General features: G+C 41.5%; 1 protein-coding gene across 1 annotated transcript in view; it reads left to right on the top strand.

Moving 5' to 3' along the window:
* NUFIP2 (nuclear FMR1 interacting protein 2) overlaps window positions 1-23,112 on the top strand; it is a 37,496-nt gene that overhangs the window by 5,415 nt on the left and 8,969 nt on the right. The window contains exons 2-3 of the mRNA XM_008010880.3: window positions 1,516-3,240; window positions 20,404-20,436. Coding sequence (XP_008009071.2) covers window positions 1,516-3,240; window positions 20,404-20,436 — 1,758 coding nt within the window. The remainder of the gene's footprint in view (window positions 1-1,515; window positions 3,241-20,403; window positions 20,437-23,112) is intronic.

The following is a 23,112-nucleotide window of genomic DNA, read 5'->3' as shown; positions in this document are numbered from 1 at the left end:
ATTTGCATTAGCTGTAATAGAATTGACTTTTTATGGTGGTTGAAGGTTTTTTTTTCTTGAGAGAGGGTCTCACTTTGTCACCCAGGCTAGAAGGCAGTGGTGCCATCTCAGTACATGCTCACTGCAGCCTCGACCTCCGAGGTTCAAGCTATCCTCCTCCCTTAGCAGCCCCAGCTGGGAGTATAGGCACATGCCCCACGCCCAGCTAATTTTTGTGTTTTTAGTAGAGATAGGGTTTCTCCATGTTGCCCAGGCTGGTCTTGAACTCCTGAACTCAAGCAGTCTGCCTGCCTTGGCCTCCCAAAGTGCTAGGATTACAGACATGAGCCACTGGCAGTTGACGGTTTTTAATTAAACCTGAATACCATAACACTAAAAAATTAGATCCTTTTTATTGTAGTTATGTTAAATATTTTCTCATCGCATCTTTTGAGTCAAGGCAGTATTGCATAGTGGTAGGAAACCATGGATTGCAGATAGACTGGAGGTCAGATTTCCAGTGACAGAACTGGAATTCTGTCAATTGTCAGGATTGACAATTTACTTCATCTCTCAAAGTCTGTTTATCTAAATGTAAAATGAAGAAAATATGTTTTATAAAGGTTAGAAACATTGGTGCATAGATATTTTAATTTCACGTGTTAACAGTGTGATCCAATATCTGGGAAATGTCAAAATGAAATTTAAGAATACTTTAGAAAAAGTTCATACGTTTTAGATAGTTGTCTGATAGATGCATTGGAAACTGCTGATAGTGACTACTAGCTATTTATGGTTTTGTAGAAATGAAGTCTTTAATTTCCTTGTAATAATTACTGTTTCAATAAAACTTGATTTTTGCCCAGAGGGTATCTCTGCTCTGAATTGTCAAGAAAATTTTAGGCCGGGTGCATGACTCATGCCTGTAATCCTAGCACTTTGGGAGGCTGAGGCTGGCGAATTACGAGGTCAGGAGATCAAGACCATCCTGGCTAACACGGTGAAACCCCATCTCTACTAAAAATCCAAAAAACATTAGCCCGGCGTGGTGGCGGGCGCCTGTAGTCCCAGCTACTCTGGAGGCTGAGGCAGGAGAATGACATGAACCCAGAAGGCGGAGGTTGCAGTGAACTGAGATCACGCCACTGCACTCCAGCCTGGGCGACAGACCGAGACTCCGTCTCAAAAAAAAGAAAATTTTATAACAGCCTTGTGAGAGTGATGGGTAGATTGATTCTGTTAGATGAGAGGTATTTGGCATACTGCTTAAGAGGTCTTTTTTTTTCTGGCCTCAGACTTTCCTTTGAATTTTGGCTCAGTTCTACCTCTTGCTTTGCTTAGCAGTAGATTGCATTTCCTAGTCTGTGAAATGGGGCTGACAAGTGTCTTCTCATAGAGATGTGAAATAATATAAAGCTACAGTTCATAGCATAGTGTCTAGCATACAGTAAATAAACATTTCTTAAATGTTAGATATGTGTAATTTACATGTTGTGATTTTTTTTTTTTAATAAACCGTTTTTTCCCCTCCCCTAGGCTATGGTGAACTAAACGGTAATGCTGGAGAAAGAGAAATCTCTTTAAAGAACCTGAGTTCTGATGAAGCCACCAACCCTATTTCCAGGGTCCTCAATGGCAACCAGCAAGTTGTAGACACTAGCCTGAAGCAGACTGTAAAGGCCAACACCTTTGGGAAAGCAGGAATTAAAACCAAGAATTTCATTCAGAAAAACAGTATGGACAAAAAGAATGGGAAGTCTTATGAAAATAAATCTGGAGAGAACCAGTCTGTAGATAAGTCTGATACTATACCAATTCCAAATGGTGTGGTAACAAATAATTCTGGCTATATTACTAATGGTTATATGGGTAAAGGAGCAGATAATGATGGTAGTGGATCTGAGAGTGGATATACAACTCCTAAAAAAAGGAAAGCTAGGCGCAATAGTGCTAAGGGTTGTGAAAACCTTAATATAGTACAGGACAAAATAATGCAACAAGAGACCACTGTCCCAACCTTAAAACAGGGACTTGAAACTTTCAAGCCTGACTATAGTGAACAAAAGGGAAATCGAGTAGATGGTTCGAAGCCCATTTGGAAGTATGAAACTGGGCCTGGAGGAACAAGTCGAGGAAAACCTGCTGTGGGTGATATGCTTCGGAAAAGCTCAGATAGTAAACCTGGTGTGAGCAGCAAAAAGTTTGATGATCGGCCCAAAGGAAAGCATGCTTCAGCTGTTGCCTCCAAAGAGGACTCATGGACCCTATTTAAACCACCCCCAGTTTTTCCAGTGGACAATAGCAGTGCTAAAATAGTTCCTAAAATAAGTTATGCAAGCAAAGTTAAGGAAAACCTCAACAAAACTATACAGAACTCTTCTGTGTCACCAACTTCATCTTCATCATCATCATCATCTACTGGGGAAACTCAGACCCAATCATCAAGTCGCTTGTCCCAGGTCCCTATGTCAGCGCTGAAATCTGTTACTTCTGCCAACTTTTCTAATGGGCCTGTTTTAGCAGGAACTGATGCAAATGTTTATCCTCCAGGGGGTCAGCCACTGCTAACTACTGCTGCTAACACTCTAACACCCGTCTCTTCTGGGACAGATTCAGTTCTCCAGGACATGAGTCTAACTTCAGCAGCTGTTGAACAAATTAAGACTAGCCTTTTTATCTATCCTTCAAATATGCAAACTATGCTGTTGAGCACAGCACAAGTGGATCTGCCCTCTCAGACAGATCAGCAAAACCTGGGGGATATCTTCCAGAATCAGTGGGGTTTATCATTTATAAATGAGCCCAGTGCTGGCCCTGAGACTGTTATTGGGAAGTCATCAGAGCATAAAGTGATGGAGGTGACATTTCAAGGAGAATATCCTGCCACTTTGGTTTCACAGGGTGCTGAAATAATTCCCTCAGGAACTGAGCATCCTGTGTTTCCTAAGGCTTATGAGCTGGAGAAACGGACTAGTCCTCAAGTTCTGGGTAGCATTCTAAAATCTGGGACTACTAGTGAGAGTGGAGCCTTATCCTTGGAACCCAGTCATATAGGTGACCTGCAGAAAGCAGACACCAGTAGTCAAGGTGCTTTAGTGTTTCTCTCAAAGGACTACGAGATAGAAAATCAAAATCCTCTGGCCTCTCCTACGAACACTTTGTTAGGCTCTGCCAAAGAACAGAGATACCAGAGAGGCCTAGAAAGGAATGATAGCTGGGGTTCATTTGACCTGAGGGCTGCTATTGTATATCACACTAAAGGTAACTCATTTGTTTCCTATGCAAAGATTTTTATTGGCCAATTTAGTATATATTAAGAGAATTTTAAGAGAATTAGTTGTTCATATTAAGAGTATTTTAAGAGAATGACAATGTGGATAAGCAACTAATATCAAACTGATTCAGGGTCTTTGGAACTAGTATGATTAAAATTTAGAAGAAATGTTCACTTTTCCAACTTAAAATGGTTTTTAAAAATACAAACATAATTGACCTACCTGGTTCAAAGAAGTGAGGAGAACTTGCTTAAAGGTGTTGATGTTATATTTTCTCTTGACCGAGTGCTTAAAAAAAAATTTTATTGAACATATGTTCTCCTTCCTTTGCTTTTTTGTTTCTCCTTTGCTTTTTGTTTGTTTTTTCTTTGAGAGGGAGTCTCACTCTGTTGCCAGGCTGGAGTGCAGTGGTGTAATCCCGGCTCACTGCAACCTCCACCTCCCAGGTTCAAGCGATTCTCCTGCCTCAGCCTCCTGAGTCGCTGAGATTACAGGGACGTGCCACCACGCCTGGCTAGTTTTTGTATTTTTAGTAGAGATGGGGTTTCACCGTGTTGGCAGGATGGTCTCGATCTCTTGACCTTGTGATCCACCTGCCTTGGCCTCCCAAAGTGCTGGGATTACAGGTGTGAGCCACTGCGCCCAGCTTCTTGTTTGTTTTTGAGACGGAGTCTCTCTTGCCCAGGCTGGAGTGCAGTGGTGGGATCTTGGCTCACCGCAACCTCTGCCTCCTGGGTTCAAGTGATTTTCCTGCCTCAGCCTCCCGAGTAGCTGGGATTACAGCCATGTGCCACTCTGCGCAGCTTATTTTTGTATTTTTAGGAGAGACTGGTTTCACCATGGTGGCCAGGCTGGTCTCAAACTCCTGACCTCAGGTGATCCACCCACCTGGGTCTCCCAAAGTGCTGGGGTTACAGGTGTGAGCCACTGTGCTGGGCCTCATGTTAATAACTTTCTTAGAATGTGATATGTTTGTGTCTTAAAGAAAATTTTGCTGTATGGCATAACTGTAATCTAAATCTTTAGAGCAAATAATGAGGTTTAACGAATGATGTTTATATCCTTTTGCTTTTGAGAACAGTGGGTTTCAGTATTCCTGTAGTTTGCTATGTCTTCCTCCCTTCTCTAACAGAAATGCATACTCCATGCATGCATGTACACACTTAGTACATAGTGTATATTTCCATTTTAATAGTGGTTCATTTAGGCAGTGACTTGCAGGGAAGGGGGACCATACCAGATTGTGGGAATTAGGTCATTACCATATTCTCTCTGGAAGAAATATTGCCTGAGAGATGAATAACAAAGCAATTTATGTGACTTTTAAGCATATTTCCTAGTCTGCATACCTTTCCTTATCTGCAAGCTGGAAGACTTCAGTATAATAAATAGATGTCCTTTTAATATTATTTTACTTCCTTAAAAATGGTAGTAGTAGAATTGCTTAATGGAAGTTTAAGAGTAGGAATTCTCAAAGATAACATTTACCTGATTTCATTTGTTCTCCAGCTCTGCTCTTTGGAGGTAAATATAGGAGTTAGTTGTTTTTAGGAATATTAGGACAAAAAGAAATGCTTCATTTTTTAAGACATGTATTGTACATTAGTTAGCCTCTGCCAGGAGAGTTGGGTTTTTTGGTATTGCTTTCTGTGCCGTCTGCCCTCTAGAGACTGTCACTAGAAAATGTTTACCCAAGTATTTTGCACTGGTGATCATTGTGTGAGCCTGAGAGGATATCTGGTTGTGTTATGTTCTCTTACCATCTCCAAAAAAATTGTAGAAGGCCCAGTGTGCTGGATCATGCCTGTAATCCCGGCACTTTGGGAGGCTGAAGTGGGAGGATCACTTGAGCTCAGGAGTTTGAGGCCAGCCTGGGCAACAATGTGTAGTCCCAGCTACTTGGGAGGCTTAGGAGGGAGGATCACTTGTGCCTGGGAGATCCAGGTCTGCAGTGAGCTATGATTGCACCACTGCACTCGAGCCTGGGCAGCAGAGTGAGACCCTGTCTTTCAAAACAAAACAACAAAACGTGGGATATGCTCCCTTAGGTGACTGGTTAATAGTTTTATGTACAATTTCTATTATGTGGAATTGCAGGCCATTTTTAAATGGGAATGTTAACTTGCATCATTCTTTATACATTTTCCCTATCCATGGGCTGAGTATGAAATCAGTGGTATTTAGATAAGCTGAATACCCCTATATGGGTGCAGTTATATTTAGTTTTTCTGGTGTTAATGAAAAAATTTGCTTTAATAAAGTGTGTCATCTTGAGTTTTGTATTTGGACATGATTGGAAATTAATCAGATTGACATCAAAATTTTTACCCCTCTAGAACAATAAATAATATTCAGTTCAATTAGGTTCCAGAGTAGCAAGTTCTTTGAATTCCTGCCAAATGTTGATTAGTCCATGAGTGGTCCATTGGCCCACTCATTTTTCTTTACTTGAATTAGATTTGGAGATCTTTTATAAGTGAAGGCTTTTTTTTTTTTTTTTTTAAGTTAAACTCTAGAAGAAGTCATAATCAGTTGGGCTACTGGAATATCCTTTAAGAACATCTGTATTATTTTCTTTGTGCTTTAGTGTAGTCTTCAAATGTTCAGTAGTAATCTCTAAGTGAGTTGAAGTTGGGCTTAGAATTGAAAGTTTTCTGCATTTCTCCTAACTTCAAAAATAAGCTGTTCAGCAACTTAATTGGAAATAGTGGGTAAGAGAGTACATTATGTCACTTCTTTGGGAATGGTGTGCTATTTATTTATATAAAGGAAGGTATTTTTATTTTATTTTATTTTTTTGTTGTTGTTGTTTGTTTGTTTTGAGACGGGGTCTTAGTCTGTTGCCCAGTCTGGAGTGCAGTGTTGCAATCTTGGCTCACTGCAACCTCTGCTGCCTAGGTTCAAGTGATTCTCCTGCCTCAGCCTCCTGAGTAGCTAGGATTACAGGTGCACACCACCATGCCTGGCTAATTTTGTATTTTTAGTAGAGATGGGGTTTTACCATGTTGGTCAGGCTGGTCTCCTGACCTCGTGGATCCACCTGCCTTGGCCTCCCAAAGTGCTGGGATTACAGGTGTGAGCCACTGCACCCAACAAAGAAAGGTGTTTATTTGACTCAAGGTTTTGGCAGCTGGGAAGTCCAAGTGCATGGTGGCGGCTTCTGGCAAGGACCTTTTTTTTTTTTTTTTTTTTTGAGACGGAGTCTTGCTCTGTCGCCCAGGCTGGAGTACAGTGGCCCACTCTCGGCTCACTGCAAGCTACGCCTCCCGGGTTCTCGCCATTCTCCTGCCTCAGCCTCCCGAGTAGCTGGGACTACAGGCGCCCGCCACCGTGCCCAGCTAATTTTTTGTATTTTTATTAGAGACGGGGTTTCACCGTGGTCTCGATCTCCTGACCTTGTGATCCACCCGCCTCGGCCTCCCAAAGTGCTGGGATTACAGGTGTGAGCCACCGCGCCCGGCTAGGGCTTTTTTTTTTTTTTTATACAGGAACTTTTTAGATTAAGTATAAGTGTAGTATGGATTTTTTAAAATGTGAGTGTTAAGTACAGTTGAGGGTATGAAGTAAAGATACAATAGAGCATAAAAGGGATTTGTGTGGATTCTGATTCTTGGGATTTTCCTTTTAGCTTTTTTTTTTTTTTTTTTTAATTAAAGAGACAGGATCTCATTGTCACCCAGGCTGGAGTGCAATGGCACTATCATAGCTCACTGTAGCCTTGAACTCCTGGGCTCAGGTGATCCTCCTGCCTCAGCCTCCTGAATAGCTGGGACAGCAGGTGTGCACCGCAATGCCTCGCTAATTTTTTTATTTTTATTTTTTGAGATGAAGTCTCGCACTGTTGCCCTGGCTGGAGTGCAGTGGCGTGATCTCAGCTCACTGCAACCTCTGCCTCACAGGTTCAAGAGATTTCTCCTGCCTCAGCCTCCCTAGTAGCTGAAATTACAGGCATGAACCACTGTGCCCGGCCGCCCAGCTAAGTTTTGTGTGTGTATATATGTATATAGTGATGGTGTCTCTGTATTTTATCTAGGCTGGTCTTGAACTCTTGGCCACAAGGGATCCTCCTGCCTCAGCCTCCCAAAGTGCTAGAATTATAGGTGTAGGCCACCATGCCTGTCCTAACTTTTTTTTTTTTTTAGACGGAGCCTCACTCTGTCACCCAGGATGGAGTGCAATGGTGCGATTTTGGCTTGCTGCAACCTCTGCCTCCTGGGTTCAAGTGATCCTGCCTCAGCCTCCCAAGTAATGCGGATTACAGGCGTGTACCACCATGCCTGGCTAATTTTTTGTATTTTTAGTAGAGATGGGGTTTCGCCATGTTGGCCAGACTGGTCTTGAACTCTTGACTTCAGATGATCCGTCTACCTTCACCTCTGAAAGTGCTGGGATTACAGGCATGAGCCACTGTGTCCGGCCTAATTTTTGTATTTTTAGTAGAAATGGGGTTTCACCATGTTGGCCAGACTTGTCACAAACACCTGACCTCAAGTAATCTGCCTGCCTCGGCCTCCCAAAGTGCTGGGATTATAGGCATAAGCCACCACACCTGGCTCCAATGGCTTTTTTAAGAGACAGCGTCTCACCCCATGACTCAGGCTGGAATGCAGTGGTACGATCCTAGCTCACTGCACCTTTGAACTCCCGGGCTTAAGGGATCCTCCCTCCTCAGCCTCCTATGTGTGTAGCTGGGACCATAGGTTCATGCCACCACCCATGTTGTCTGGGCTGGTCTGAAATTCCTGCCCTCAAGTGATCCTTCTGCTTCAGCCTCCTTAAGTATTGGGATTACAGGCATGAGCTACCATGTCTAGTTTGTGATGGCTGTTAGTGTATGTACCTGAGACATATAACTGCCCTCTTAAAAGTTGTTATCTCAGTCATTTGAAGCCAAGTCTTTTGAAATAATAATTGATATGAGTTGTGTGGTCAGAGTGCCAATTTGAACTGGGTTGATCTGTCTTACATGGCTGTTACGGCACTGAAGGATATGAAGCATTTGAAATGCTGACATTTTGATCTATTCATTTTAAAGTAGGCTGGGGCCGGACATGGCTCACACCTGTAATCCCAGCACATTGGGAGGCCGAGGCGGGTGGATCACCTGAGGTTAGGAGTTTGAGACCAGCCTGGCCAACATGGCGAAACCCCATCTCTACTGAAAATACAAAAATTAGCCAGGCATAGTGGTGCAGGCCTGTAGTCTCTGAGGTGGGAGAAGGCTGAGGTGGGAGAATCGCTTGAATCTGGGAGGTGGAAGTTGCAGTGAGGCCGAGATCTCACCACTGCACTCTATCCAGCCTAGGAGACAGCGAGACTTCATCTCAAAAAATGAAAATAAAAATAGTCTGCATACTGTGGCTCTCGCCTATAATCCTAGCATTTTTGAAGGCTGAGGCAGAAAGATCGCTTGAGCCAAGGAGTTTGAGATCAGCCTGGGCAACATAGCGAGTCCTGATTGCTACAAAAAAATTTTAAGCATTAGCTGGGCATGGTGGCATGTGGAGGCTGAGATAGAGGATATCACCAAGCCCAAGAGGTCAAGGATACAGTGAGCCATAATCATGCTGTTGCACTCAAGGTTATGCAACAGAGTGAGACCCTGTCTCAAAAACAAAACAGTTGGTATTAAGCAATTGCTTACAGATCTGTGTTCACGTAGATTAATATGGCACCAATTTGGGTAGACTGGAAGCCATTTTTCTGTTGACTAGAAGATCAGTTTCTTGGAATAGTGCAGGCAGAGGTATAATAAAGGTTTTCTGCTTTGTATTTTCAACCATGTAAATGATCTGAAGTTTTAAAAATCATTTTTTTAAAAAGCTTTTAGATTGGGAAAGGGCATAAGGGAATGGATAAGATTACATCAACAAGATTTAGGAAACAGGATATGAAGAGACAAATTATGATTAATCCATAAAATTGACAGGGACTAGGCATAGTTGACATTTGTTTACAGAAGGATCTGAATATTAAATTTTCTCTTCTAAACACAATGTGAATAAGTATTTTCACGTTTGCTGCATTTTATTGAAATTGCTACCTGAATGCCTATGGCATCACAGCTGTCTTCCTAATAATCTTATTAATGTGCACCTGCGAATTTGACAGTTTTAAGGTTTGCTTTGGTTTTAGCCCTGGTTGGATTCCCTAGATTTGAAAAGGATCCCTGTTTATGAGGATATAATAATGTGGGACATATAGGAATGAATATAACAAAGAATTCCTGATTTGGTATAAGATCTCCATTCTCCCAGTGAGAGAACTCATACTGGCTGTTTAGCACCCATACTGGCTTCTTGATATGTCATGATGTCTGCTTTATGAATACAGTAATAATAAATTCACCTTGATACTGGTGAAAGATCACTTGTAAGGAATTTATGGAAGTTAAAATTTAACTTCCAGATTTCACTAGCTTAAGTCCTGAGTGTGAGGGAAATAACCATCTATGCTGTAAGAAGAGCAGACACTATTACTGTAATGGTAGTAGCAAAACCAGAAATTGTTTATTATAGTAGTAGCAGTTCCATTCCAAGCAACTTTTACCCTTATAAAGTACATGGGATTAGAAAAAGTAGAGCAGTAGAAAAGAGAAAAATGACAAAAACAACTTGAGTTCTGAGTTTCTATTTAGGGGTAGTCTGGGTAATTCTTATCCTGGTTTGTTGTAGCTTCAGAGAAGAGTTCGTTAAGGGGTCTACTGAAAAGGTGGTGACTTCTAACTATCTTAATTCAGAATTACTTGAAAACATGCTGTTCTCTTCTCTTCTCTCTTTTCTTTTGCTTTCTTTCGCTTCCTTTCCCTTTCCTTTTCCCTTTCCCTTTTCGACAGAATTTCACTCTTGTTGCCCAGGCTGGAGTCCAATGGCGTGATCTCGGCTCACTGCAACCTCTGCCTCCTGAGTAGCTGGGATTACAGGCGTGCATCACCACGCTCGGCTAATTTTGTATTTTTAGTAGACACTGAGGTTTCACCATGTTGGTCAGGCTGGTCTCAAAAACTCCTGACCTCAGGTGATCCACCCGCCTTGGCCTCCCAAAGTGCTGGGATTAGAGCCGTAAGCCACTGCACGTGGCCTGAAAACATGGTATATTTCTCTCTGGGTATTGTCAAACTGAAAAAGGGTGGTAGAAATTTCTGACAAGCTTCTTTGTAAAAGAATAGGCAAGTATGGCAGACTGGTTAAGAAAAAGGAAATCAGAACAGCAAAACATGGTATGATAACCTGTAATCATCCAAAAAATGGGCAAATCTGAATTAAAGGGAAAAAGCAGAATTTTAATTTATCATGTCATCATCCTTGCCGAATTGTACAGGCTTTGATCCAAAATGTCTTAATAAGGTATTGGAAAGCATGATTAGTGATAAATTGATTTGGGGGTTCTCAGTTGTGGGAGTCAGTTTGTTTGGCATTATGTTTGATTTATTCTCTGTCTCTGGTGGAGCCATTTACTTTAGATGTTAATTTTTAAAAGATGTTCTAGGTTCAGGCGCAGTGGCACATGCAAATCCCAGCACTTTGGGAGGCTGAGGTGGGCGGATCCCCTGAGGTCAGGAGTTTGAGGCCAGCGTGGTGAAACCCGGTCTCTACTAAAAATATAAAAATGAGCCAGGCATAGTAGCGTGAGCCTGTAGAGTAGTCCCAGCTACTCTGGAGGCTTAGGCAGGAGAATCTCTTGAACCTAGGAGGCAGAGGTTGCTGTGAACCGAGATTGTGCTGCTGCACTCTAGTCTGGGTGTCAGAGCAAGACTATCTCAAAAAACAAACAAAATGTTCTATTAGCTGAGACAATGGTATTATTCATTTTTAAATGCAAAAAATAAGCTTCTAGTTAGCTTTAGCCCTTTTAGCTTCAGTCGTTTTCCATGAGGGATTTAATAATTAAATGCCGGATCTGTTTGGTTTGATTATATGAAATTGCTGTTTTTGTAGGTCAGAAGTTGAGTGTGAGCAATGCCAAATGGGTCTACCTAATACTGTTTACAGTTATATTATTACTTCCTGGCTGATTTATGAATAGTATTTGTTCAACTCAGTATTTACTTATTGCACCAAGCCCTGTGGGAAGCAGTAGTGATAAATAGATGAAAGGTGAGAGTTTGTGTCATTGAGAAACTTGGTCTAATAGAGAAACACATGGAAAGAAATGTATTACTATTGTTGGCTGGGCACAGTGGCTCACACCTATAACCCCAGCACTTTGAGAGGCCAAGGCTGGCGGATCACTTGAGATCAGGAGTTAGAGACCACCCTGGCCAACATGGTGAGACCCCCATCTCTCCTAAAAAAATATACAAAAATTAGCCGGGCATGGTGGCACGTGCCTGTAGTCCCAGCTACTCAGGAGACTAAGGCAGGGGAATCGCTTGAACCTGAGAGATGGAGGTTGCAGTGAGCCAGGATTGTGCCAAATGTAGTTGGAACCGGTAAGGTGGGGGCAGGGTGAGGGAAGGGCAGTCAGGATTCCAAAAAGAAGTGGGCGTTAGTCTGTTTATTGTGCTCAGATAGTAAGATTACTTTAGATGGAAGAAATAATAGCGTTTGAAGATTGCCAGCCATTCAGTTTGTTTAAAGGAAGGTGAATAGTACAAGTTTAAAGTCCTTTATAATTAGATAACTTAGTTATCTAATTAATATGTTGATGTACTAGCTATTGTGTCAGGTGCCAGGAGATACAAATTCAATTTCACAGTGCTAGTAGCTTTTGCTGTAGGCAGTGAGAATCCATTGAAAAGTTTTGAGCAGTGTGGTCACTTTCAGATTTCTCTATATATGTTTGAGACGGAGTCTCTCTGTGTCACCCAGGCTGGAGTGCCATGGCGCGATCTTGGCTCACTGCAACCTCTGCCTCCTGGGTTCAAGCGATTCTCTTGCCTCAGCCTCCTGAGTAGCTGGGATTACAGGTGTGCACCACCATGCCCGGCTCATTTTTGTATTCTTAGTAGAGACAGGGTTTCACCAAGTTGGTCAGGCTGGCCTTGAACTCCTGACCGCAAGTGATCTGCCCGCCTCGGCCTCCCAAAGTGCTGGGATTACAGGCATGAGCCACTGCACCTGGCTAACAGATTTATATTTTTAAAGGAAAAGAATGGTTAGCCAGATTGTGGAAGACAGAAAGTGAGGCCTGAGTAATGGCAAAGGAGGCCAGTTAAAAGGCAACTGCATAAACATTCAAAAGATACTGCTGCTTGAGCCAGGGCAATGACATTGGGCTAGAGAAAAAGAGATAGATAACCAGAAAGTTGCAAGTATCTTACCTTTGGTTAAGATTTACCAGAGGTGAACATTGCCTCTGTAAATTCCTTAGTTTGAATTTCCTTGACTCTACCCACTCTTATATCCTACACCTTCACTATAACTGTCTTGGGGTCATTCTCTGTTTCTCAAATGTTCCTTGAGTTCCCTTTTCATGTTACGTCAGTTTCTCTGGATAATCTTGTCCAGTTCTGTTACTATATATACTAGGCTTAAGACTTCTTCAGAGGCCAGGCGTGGTGGCTCACGCCTGTAATCCCAGCACTTTGGGAGGCCAAAGCAGGTGGATCACCTGAGGTCGGGAGTTCGAGACCAGCCTGGCCAGCATGGTGAAACCCTGTTTGTACAAAAAAACACAAAAAGTTAGCCAGGTATGGTGGCACATGCCTATAATCCCAGCCGCTTGGGAGACTGGGGCAGGAGAATCACCTGAAGGCAGGAGGTGGAGGTTGCAGTGAGCCGAGATCGAGCCATTGCACTCCAGCCTGGGTAACAAGAATGAAACTCTGTCTCAAAAAAACAAACAAAAAAAAAACTTGAGTTCAGACCATATATATTCCATATCATCGCTGCAATTCTATATATATTAAATTGAATTCATTCTCTTCCAAAACCTGCTTTTTCTTTCTTGCCCTTAGTGAATTAGCATTAACCCAATTTTTTGTCATTAGATTATATGGACCATTTCTCTAAGAGCTCCGTTTTTTTCTTTTCTATCTCAGATACTGTCTTCATTTCTTCTTAACATTTATTGGGCTGTCTCTCTATATTATCACTTCATCTGTTCTGTTCTGTTCATTACCTGGAAGAATCATCACTATTTAATACAATAACCTTAGATTTCTTCAGTGGCTTCCCTTCACCTATATGATTAAGTAATAAACTTTATTTCATATGTAGCTTTTTACTCTGTCCCCTGAATAATGTTCTTTAAATCTCTCATTCTTAGTGACTTTGTGAACCATAGCGTCTTTGTTGCAACCACTCAATACTTGGTTCTGCATTGTAGCTCAAAAGCAGTCATAGATGGTACATACACAGTGTATGTGGCTGTGTTCCATTAAAACTTTTTTTGGTTTTTAAGACACGGTTGTCTCACTATATTGCCTAGGCTGGAGTGCAGTGGCATGATCATAGCTCACTGTCTCCTTGAATTCTTAGACTCAGGCAGTCCTCTTGCCTCAGCCTCCTGAGTAACTGAGACTACAAGCATGTGCTATTAGCACACCCAGCTAGTTTTTAAATGTTTTGTAGACACAGGGTCTCACCATCATGCTAAGGCTGGTCTCAAGTGATCCTCCCGCCTCTGCCTCCCAAAGTGCTGCAATTACAGGTCTGAACCACCACAGGCCCTCATTAAAATTTAATTTGCAAAAATAGATGGTGGATAGTAATCGTTTGTTCACCCCTGCTCAAACACACCTTGTTAAAGCACACACATACCACTAACCTTTGTTCATTGCTGATGCTCCTGCCAATAACCCAACCTCCCAATGAAGTTGCTTACTAGAATAAGCTCACAGAGGGCAGTTTCTTTCTGGTTTTGCATCTATACCCTGAGCTGGTGAGTAGTAGTTTTTTTCAATCAACTTGGAATTAAGAACTTGTGGATAAGTGGACATTTCGCTATAGGAAGCATTGTGATAGGGTGGTATTACGTAGAAAGTCTGCTCTAGGAAATTGAACATTAACTTTTCATTTGAGTGGCGTAGCTAAATATAAGTTTTGATATAAAGAAATTTCAGATTGGGTGGTGGTAGTGATTTAAAATACAGGATTTTGCTCTTAAGATATACTTGGTATATCTTAAGAGCAAAAACTTTTACTTAGGTTCTATTAGGTCTGGCCCTGTGGGCATTTCTCAATAAATATTGCATAATTAGATGCTTCTTCAGAAAGAACTGGCAAGTTAGATTTTGTGATGTGTCTGTGTGTGTAGAAGAGAGCAGTGTTAAAAGATCAAGGCTGAGTGTGATGGCTCATGCCTGTAGTCCCAGCACTTTGGGAGGCCGAGGTGGGTGGATCACCTGAGGTCAGGAGTTTGAGACTAGCCTGGCCAACATGGCGGAACCTGTCTCTACTAAAAATACAAAAATTGGCCGGGTGTGATGGCTCACGCCTGTAATCCCAGCACTTTGTGGGGCTGAGGCGGACGGATCACAAGGTCAGGAGTTCCAAGACCAGCCTGGCCAACATGATAAAACCCCGTTTCCACTAAAACTACAAAAATTAGCTGGGTATGGTGACGTGCGCCTGTAGTCCCAGCTACTTGGGAGGCTGAGGCAGAAGAATCACTTGAACCCTGGAGGCAGAGATTGCAGTGAGCTGAGATCTCACTATTGCACTCCAACCTGGGCGACAGAGCGAGATTCTCTCAAAAAAAAAAAAAAAAAGAAAAAAAGAAAAAAAAAACCCAAAGACTCAGTTACTGAGGTGGAGCATCCCAAATCTGAGAATCTAAGATCCAAAATGCTTTGAGATCCAAAATTTTTTCGGTACTGACATGATGTTCAAAAAGGAAATGCTCCTTGTCCAATAATATAATGGAAACATTCCAAAATCTAAAACACTTCTGGTCCCAAACATTTCAGATAAGGATACTGAACTTGTACGTATATGATGATTTTGTATAATTCAAATTGCCTTCCTTAGCCTTCTTTATACTATTCACTTGCTTTGCTTCTCGGGATAGTCAAAACATTAAATTACACAAATGAGGGGCCAGGCGCGGTGGCTCACGCCTGTAATCCCAGCACTTTGGGAGGCCAAGGTGGGCGGATCACAAGATCGGGAGATAGAGACCATCCTAGCTAACACGGTGAAACTCCGTCTCTACTAAAAATACAAAAAATTAGCTGGTCATGGTGGCAGGCACCTGTAGTCCCAGCTACTTGGGAGGCTGAGGCAGGAGAATGGCGTGAACCCTGGAGGTAGAGCTTGCAGTGAGCCAAGATAGCATCACTGCACTCTAGCTTGGGTGACAGAGCGAGACTCTGTCTCAAAAAAAAAAAAAAAAAAAAATCACAAACGAACACATTTCGTATTTAAACTCTGAGTTGAGACTTAGGTAACCTAAAAGAGGACAGAATGTAATGTCAGCCCTTTCCTATGTGTTCTATCGATAATGTCATTTCTTTCTTTTTTTTTTTTTCTTTTTTTTTTTTTTGAGACAGTCTTGCTCTGTTGCTCAAGCTGGAATGCAGTGGCGTGATCTGGGCTCAATGCAATCTCCGCCTCCCGCGTTCAAGTGATTCTCCTGTCTCAGCCTCCCAAGTAGCTGGGACTACAGGTGCCCGCCACCATGCCCGGCTAAAAGTGTTTTTAGTAGACATGAGGTTTTACCATGTTGGCTCAGGCTGGTCTCGAACTCCTGACCTCAGGTGATCCGCTTGCCTTGGTCTCACAAAGTGCTGGGATTATAGGCGTGAGCCACCGCGCCCGGCCATGTCATTTCTTGTTAGTTTTGTTAAGGTTAAGCATAGCATCATGTAAATGCTATTTGGTTCATTTTCTCTTTCTGATCCTAACCTTGTTTGAGTTTTGGGGAAACTTAAATTTTGATCAAGGAAATGAAGTTACTAGTAGTGAAAGAAGTAATTAATATTAAGTAACAGGAAGGGAAATTGCATTCAGTTCTCAGTCAGCATTTCTGATAATGCTGATCTTTCTTTCTTTCTTTCTTTCTTTCTTTCTTTCTTTCTTTCTTTCTTTCTTTCTTTCTTTCTTTCTCTTTCTTTCTTTCTTTCATTCTTTCATTCTTTCTTTCTTTCATTCTTTCTTTCTTTCTTTCTTTCTGTTGAGATGGAGTCTCACTCTTTTGTCCAGGCTGCAGGGCAGTGGCGCGAATTCAGCTCACTGCAACCTCTGCCTCCTGTGTTCAAGCGATTCTCCTGCCTCAGCCTCCTCAGTAGCTGGGATTACAAGCATGGGCCACTATGCCCGACTAATTTTTGTATTTTTAGCAGATGGGGTTTCACCATGTTGGCCAGGTTGGTCTCGAACTCTTTACCTTGTGATCTGCCTGCCTTGGCCTCCCAAAATGCTGAGATTAAAGGTGTGAGCCACCGCACTAGGAATATGCTGATTTATTTCTTGGCTAGAAGTTGGCTTGCTTCATGGCTAGTTTTATGGGTACATCATACATCCATATTTCCCCCTCAGAAGTCATGATGAAATTCACTACTCCAGAGCTCACATTTAAGGGTAGTAACATTTTATCATAAATCATTTTTAAATGTATAGTATTTGAGTAAAACCTTAAGCTGTGGTAAAGAAGTGTCTTCAACTTGTTAAACTGGGTGTTTGCAAATAGTTGTTTTGTCTTCTTTATTCTAAAATGTGTATGCTTGCTTTGTTTTTAAAGCAATGTGTTTGTTACTGTGACTCTGAAGTGTATTCTCAAAAAAGGGGGAAAGTGCAGGGACAGGTTGAGTTTCCAGTGGGGAAGAAAAAAGGAAATGTTATTTATAGGTGAGTAACATGAAAAGTTGGGTTAACTTTTTTTCTTTCCTTTTTTTTTTTCTTTTTTTTTTATTTTTTAATAATAGGAGACAGGGTCTCCCTGTGTTGCCCAGGCTGGTCCCTCAAGTGATCCTCCTGCCTTGGCCTCCCAAAGTACTGGGATTACAGGCATGAGCCACTATACCCGGACTATCTCTATTTTTTTCAACATACAACTAAATATAGATTTATTTTTGCAGTAGACAAAATGAGTATCAAGTTATTACTATATACAAAATTCTTCAGGAGTTTATTGGCTAAAAAATATGAAAATTCTGTGCTTTAACTAAAATAAAAAATATTGGTTGTATTGGATCAATTTTTTTGCAGTAGGTCAACCAAGAGAAAGCTTATATTTGGACTTGTTAAAATAGGCTATTCTGAAATCCAGAAATTTGTAAGATAATAAAGACCATTTAACTGTTCCTCATTGTTTGAAACTAATGGAATAAGAAATTATATTGAAGTGGTAAGTATGATTTCTATGAGTAGAATTCCCGAGCGTCATCTTTTTTTTTTTTTTTTTTTTCCCTCCAGATTAGATAGTTCTCCCCTTTTTAGACCTCTCAGGAGAAAGGGAATTTTCCTGCCTTTCTTTGTATAAGTGTCTGTGCAGAGATTTGATGGACATACCATACCATACAACTAAGCTTGGACAATTGGCAGTTTTTCTGCATACTCCCAGATTTGGTTTAATCAGGGAATCAGTATGATATATTGAATGGGATTTTATCTGGATAATTATCTTGTTCATCCTGAATTATTAATTGATCCCAATATATGGATCTGACAAATTTTCAAAAGGCTGAGAGTACTGTAAAAAATACTTTTTAAAAGTGTCAGGCTTGGCTAGGTGCAGTGACTCACGCCTGTAATCCCAGCACTTTGGGAGGCTGAGCCGGGTGGATCACGACGTCAGGAGTTCAAGACCACCCTGGCTAATACGGTGAAACCCTGTCTCTACTAAAAATACAAAAAATTAGCTGGGCGTGGTGGCGGGTGCCTGTAGTCCCAGCTACTCGGGAGGCTGAGGCAGGAGAATGGCATGAACTCGGGAGGTGGAGCTCACAGTGAGCCAAGATCGCGCCACTGCGCTCTGGCTTAGGTGACAAAGCAAGACTCTGTCTCAAAAAAAAAAAAAAAAAAAAAAAAAAAATGCCAGGCTTGGTGACTCACGCCTATAATCCCAGCACTTTGGGAGGCTGAGGTGGGAGGATTGCTTGAGCCCAAGAGTTAAAGACCAGCCTGAGCAACATAGCAAGACCCCATCTCTACAAATGGTATGTGTCTGCAGTCCCAGCTACCTGGGAGGCTGAGGCAGGAGGATCGCTTGAGCCCAGGAGTTTGAGGCTGCAGTGAGCCATGATTATGCCACTGTACTCCAGCCTGGGCTGCAGAGCAAGACCGTGTCCCCTGCTCACTGCCCCCTGCGCAAAAAAAAAAAAAAAAAATTGGTTTTTAGACACAGTTTTAATTTTTGCTTGGGAAGTGGGGAGAGAAATAGGAATATGATTCCACCATTTCCTGCCCCTATTTATACACATACAATCAGAAAATAATAATTTTAGATCTGTATCTTATAGTCCTATGGAGGGATTATGTTGTGGCTTAACTGTAACCCAAGTCTAGATGTATCCCATCTTAATGAGTTTCGGTTTTATTTTTCTTTAATTATAATTGATTGCTGTTAAATTGGAATGTAGTTACACATAACAGTTAAGCAGGGTTAAAATAATCTTTTTGTTGTTTCAAAATGATAGTTTTATTACCACAGAAAGACTATCCTTAACGTTTGTTATAGTTCATTTCTATTACTAAGTAGTTTGTGTTAATCTCCAGATAGAATATTTCCTTTCAAGGTCCAATTATTTGGTTCTTGTGTAATATTCAACTACTGTTGACTATATATAGCTGAAGCTTTCATGTATCACAGGTAGAGTTTTTAACTGCATTCTCTGTATATCAATATAATTTGGACGTGTACATAATTTTCTTATTTTAAGATGCCAAACTAAGCACATTGTAGACATTTTGGATGAAATTGGAACAAATGGGGATTGTGTGCCTTTAATAATAGGTGTGGATTGGCATTTTGACCTTATAGGTTAAAATAAGAGGTGTGGTTAGGGCTGGGCGCGGTGGCTCACGCTTTGGGAGGCTGAGGTGGGCAGATCACTTGAGGTCGAGAATTCTAGACCAGCCTGACCAACAAGGAGAAACCCTGTCTCTACTTTAAAAAAAAAAAAAAAATTAACTGGGTGTGGTGGCGCATGCCTGTAATCCTCACTACTTGGGAGACTGAGACAGGAGAATCACTTGAACCTGGGAGGCAGAGGTTGCCGCGAGCCGAGATCGCGCCATTGTGTTCCAGCCTGGGCAACAAGAGTGAAACTGTCTCAAAAAAAAAAAAAGAAAGGTGTGGTTTAGAGGTTAGAACCACTTGCCTGAATGGTTAAACTAATTAAGCATCAATTTTAATTAGTCAAATTTGATGACTGCTTTGTTCAAAAAATTTGGGCACCTCATTGAGGAGTCAGTGGATTACCAAGAAATACTTGGTGTTTTTTAAATAATGATGAGCTCTTAGGAGAAGTATTATTTTATCTGTAGCATGCTTCTTGCATATCCTTACAATTTGTGAAGACAAAATTATTCTTGCAGTTTGATTTCAGATAATAATAATCTACATGACACTTAAGAATTATAAGAGCCAGCTGGGCAAGCACAATGGCTCACACCTGTGATCCCAGCATTTGGGAGACTGAGGTGGGCAGATCACCTGAGGTCAGGAGTTCGAGACTAGCCTGGCCAACATGGTGAAACCCTGTCTTTACTAAAAATACAAAAATTAGCTGGGTGTGGTGGTGGGCACCTGTAAACCTAGCTACTTGGGAGGTTGAGACAGGAGAATTGCTGGAACCCGGGAGGCAGAGGTTGCAGTGAGCTGAGATCAGGCCACTTCACTCCATCGTGGGCAACAAAGAGCGAAACTCAGTCTCAAAAGGAAAAAAAGAATTACAGGAGCCAAGTTCACACCCGAGGTGGGAGAACCAGCCTGGGCAACAGACCCTGTCTCTACCAGGAAAAAAAAAAAAAAAAAAAAAATTAGCTGGGTGTGATGGCATGCTGCTGTAGTTAAGAGGCTGAGGTGGGAGGATAGCTTGAGCCTAGGAGGCTGCAGTAACAGAGCAAGACCATGTCTTTAAAAAAAAAAAAAATTATAGGAAAATGTGAATGCTTTGTGTGAGCTTCATAGAATTTTGCCATTTTCAGCCCTACCTCCGATCTGGCAGTAAATCAGCCTAGGATTTTTAGATTTAAAATGAAAAACATAGCTTCAAACCTTGTTCACCAAAACTTAGTATGTATTTCTCTTTTTTTCTTTGCAGAAATGGAATCTATTTGGAATTTGCAGAAGCAAGGTAAGAATGATTAGATTACTTAAAATGTCACTGATAAGTAATCACTGGACATTATTTTTGGGTGGGATTAACAGATGGGTGGTAATTTACCAAATAGACTTTGTATTTTGAGTTATTTAATAACTACAATCAAAAGGCAGTAGCAACTGGACTGGGTGGCTCATGCCTGTAATCCCAACACTTTGGGAGGCCAAGGTGGGAGGATTGCTGAAGTCCAGGGGTTCAAGACCAGCCTGAGCAGCATAGCCAGACCCCATCTCTTTTTTTTTTTTTTTGAGACAGAGTCTCACTCTGTCGCCCAGGCTGGAGTGCAACTCAGCACTTTGGGAGGCCAGGGCGGGCGGATCACAAGGTCAGGAGATTGAGACCATCCTGGCTAACATGGTGAAACCCCGCCTCTACTAAAAATACAAAAAAAAATTCGCCAGGCTTGATGGCGGGTGCCTATAGTCCCACCTCCTGAGTAGGAGAATGGCATGAACCTGGGAGGCAGAGCTTGCAGTGAGCCAAGATCATGCCACTGCACTCCAGCCTGGGCAACAGAGCAAGACTCTGTCTCAAAAAAAAAAAAAAATGTAGGGCCAGGCGCGGTGGCTCACAACTGTGATCCCAACACTTTGGGAGACTGAGGCGGGTGGATCACCCGAGGTCAGGAGTTCAAGACCAGCCTGGCCAACATGGTTAAACCCTATCTTTACTAAAAATACAAAAATTAGCAGGGCATGGTGGCAGGTTTCTATAATCACAGCTACTCGGGAGGCTGAGGCAGGAGAATCGCTTGAACCCAGGAGGCGGAGGTTGCGGTGAGCTGAGATTGTACCATTGCACTCCAGCCTGGACAGCAAGAGTGAAACTCCATCTCAAAGAAAAAAAAAAGTGATAGTATTAAGAGTGAATATGAAAAAAGAAAAAGCGACAAAACGATACTACCATACCACGACTGGTGAGGATGGGGCAATACTTTAAGTGAAAAAAACAGGAAGGTATTCTTTACCTACTAGGTAAAGATGCGAATGATTTTTTTTTTCCCCTCCTGGTTATGAAAGTAAGACAAGCCATAAATGTTTTTAATGTGGGAAACCAACATGTTATAGGAGCCTTATCTGGGCTGGATATTCTCTGAAAAGATAGTTAAAAATTAAAATAGATTATCCTGATTATTGTGTACCTTCTTCCTGAATATATTAAAATATGATCATTGTGGAATACATGAAATAAAGTGAGAGTTTTGTAGTAGTCACTGACAATAGATTTGGGTTTTTGAACCGTGGAACTGAATTGTATCCTATTCCTCATTTACTTTGCTCATTAATACAAGTGAATTTCAGATGAATGTGAAATTCCTAGAATTTCAGAACTTGAAATGTGTAAGAAATTCTCTTATTTTACGTATTAGGAAAATGAGTTCCAGTGAGGTTCCTATAAACTAGAAAGTGGCAGGACTAGAATGTAGGTTCCCCTGATTTCCCAACTTTGCTCTTTCTTCTGGAGTTACTTTCTGTGTGTCTTACCAAACAAATGAAAAAAACATAGACTGGAAAATACACCCTGCAGGCTGGGCACGGTGGCTCACACTTGTAATCTCAGCACTTTGGGAGGCAGAGGCAGGTGGATCACCTGAGGTTCAGGAGTTCAAGACCAGTCTGGCCAGCATGGTGAAACCCCATTTCTACTAAAACAAAATTAGCCAAGCTTGGTGGCACATGCCTGTAAATCCCAGCTACTAGAGAGGCGGAACCAGGAGAATCGCTTGAACATGAGAGATGGAGGTTGCAGTGAGCTGAGATCACGCCATTGCTCTCCAGCCTGGGCAACAAGAACGAAACTTCGCCAAAAAAAAAGGAAAAGAAAATATACCCGAAAAAGTAGACCTACCTGTCTTTACTGTAAAATGGCCATTAACTCTTTGGAATGAGCATGTTCTTCATGGAGGGTTTCCAGTGGGTGGCCCTAGGAGTCCCAGAAAGGATATTATTATATTATCTCTGGACTAAACTAGATTGATTGTTAGGCTGAAGTGGACTTGAGTTTTTCCAATATTATTTTCAGGTCTTTAAATTTTTCTATTGGGTAACCAGTTGTATTGACTTGCCTTTTTTTTTTTTTTTTAAGCATGTATACTTGAAAAAGTTCTTAGGTAGAAATTACATGTGTGTGTGTGTGTGTATATATATAATAGTATATATATAATAAAAACAGTGCCCCTCCAGAAGAGGGGAGCATGCAGCTAAATAGTAAGAATTTAGAATAACCCTGGAGTCTTTGCCCAGACACATTCTAACAGTTTTATATTTTGAATCTGAAAGATCCATAGGCTTTTGTTACTGCTGAGAATAAAGGCTGGTGTTACTGTGGGAAATTGAGTAAGCCTTGATTAGGACTGAATTAGTAGTTTTGCTAATTAATTTAATGTCAAGTTTTTGGTGCCAGGTTTTACTTAGATAGTTCCCACACTGGTTAAAATAAATTTTGACTTCATTTGCTGAGAACAACAAAAGAAAAATCCACATGTTTCTTTTAATATTGGATTATTGGTGACAAGCTTTTTTCTTTGGCTGCTGTTTTCAAATACACTGCTTTTGTAATCAGTAGAAGTACATAAAACCCTTATTAAGTGAACTCAACCATCTCTGATCTGTAGGAATTGAGGCCCTCACTGTCTAGAGGACCCTGTAC

Source organism: Chlorocebus sabaeus, chromosome 16 (assembly GCF_047675955.1).
Source record: "Chlorocebus sabaeus isolate Y175 chromosome 16, mChlSab1.0.hap1, whole genome shotgun sequence".
In the NCBI taxonomy this organism is placed as follows: domain Eukaryota; kingdom Metazoa; phylum Chordata; class Mammalia; order Primates; family Cercopithecidae; genus Chlorocebus; species Chlorocebus sabaeus.
This window is presented reverse-complemented; position numbering and strand designations above follow the sequence as displayed.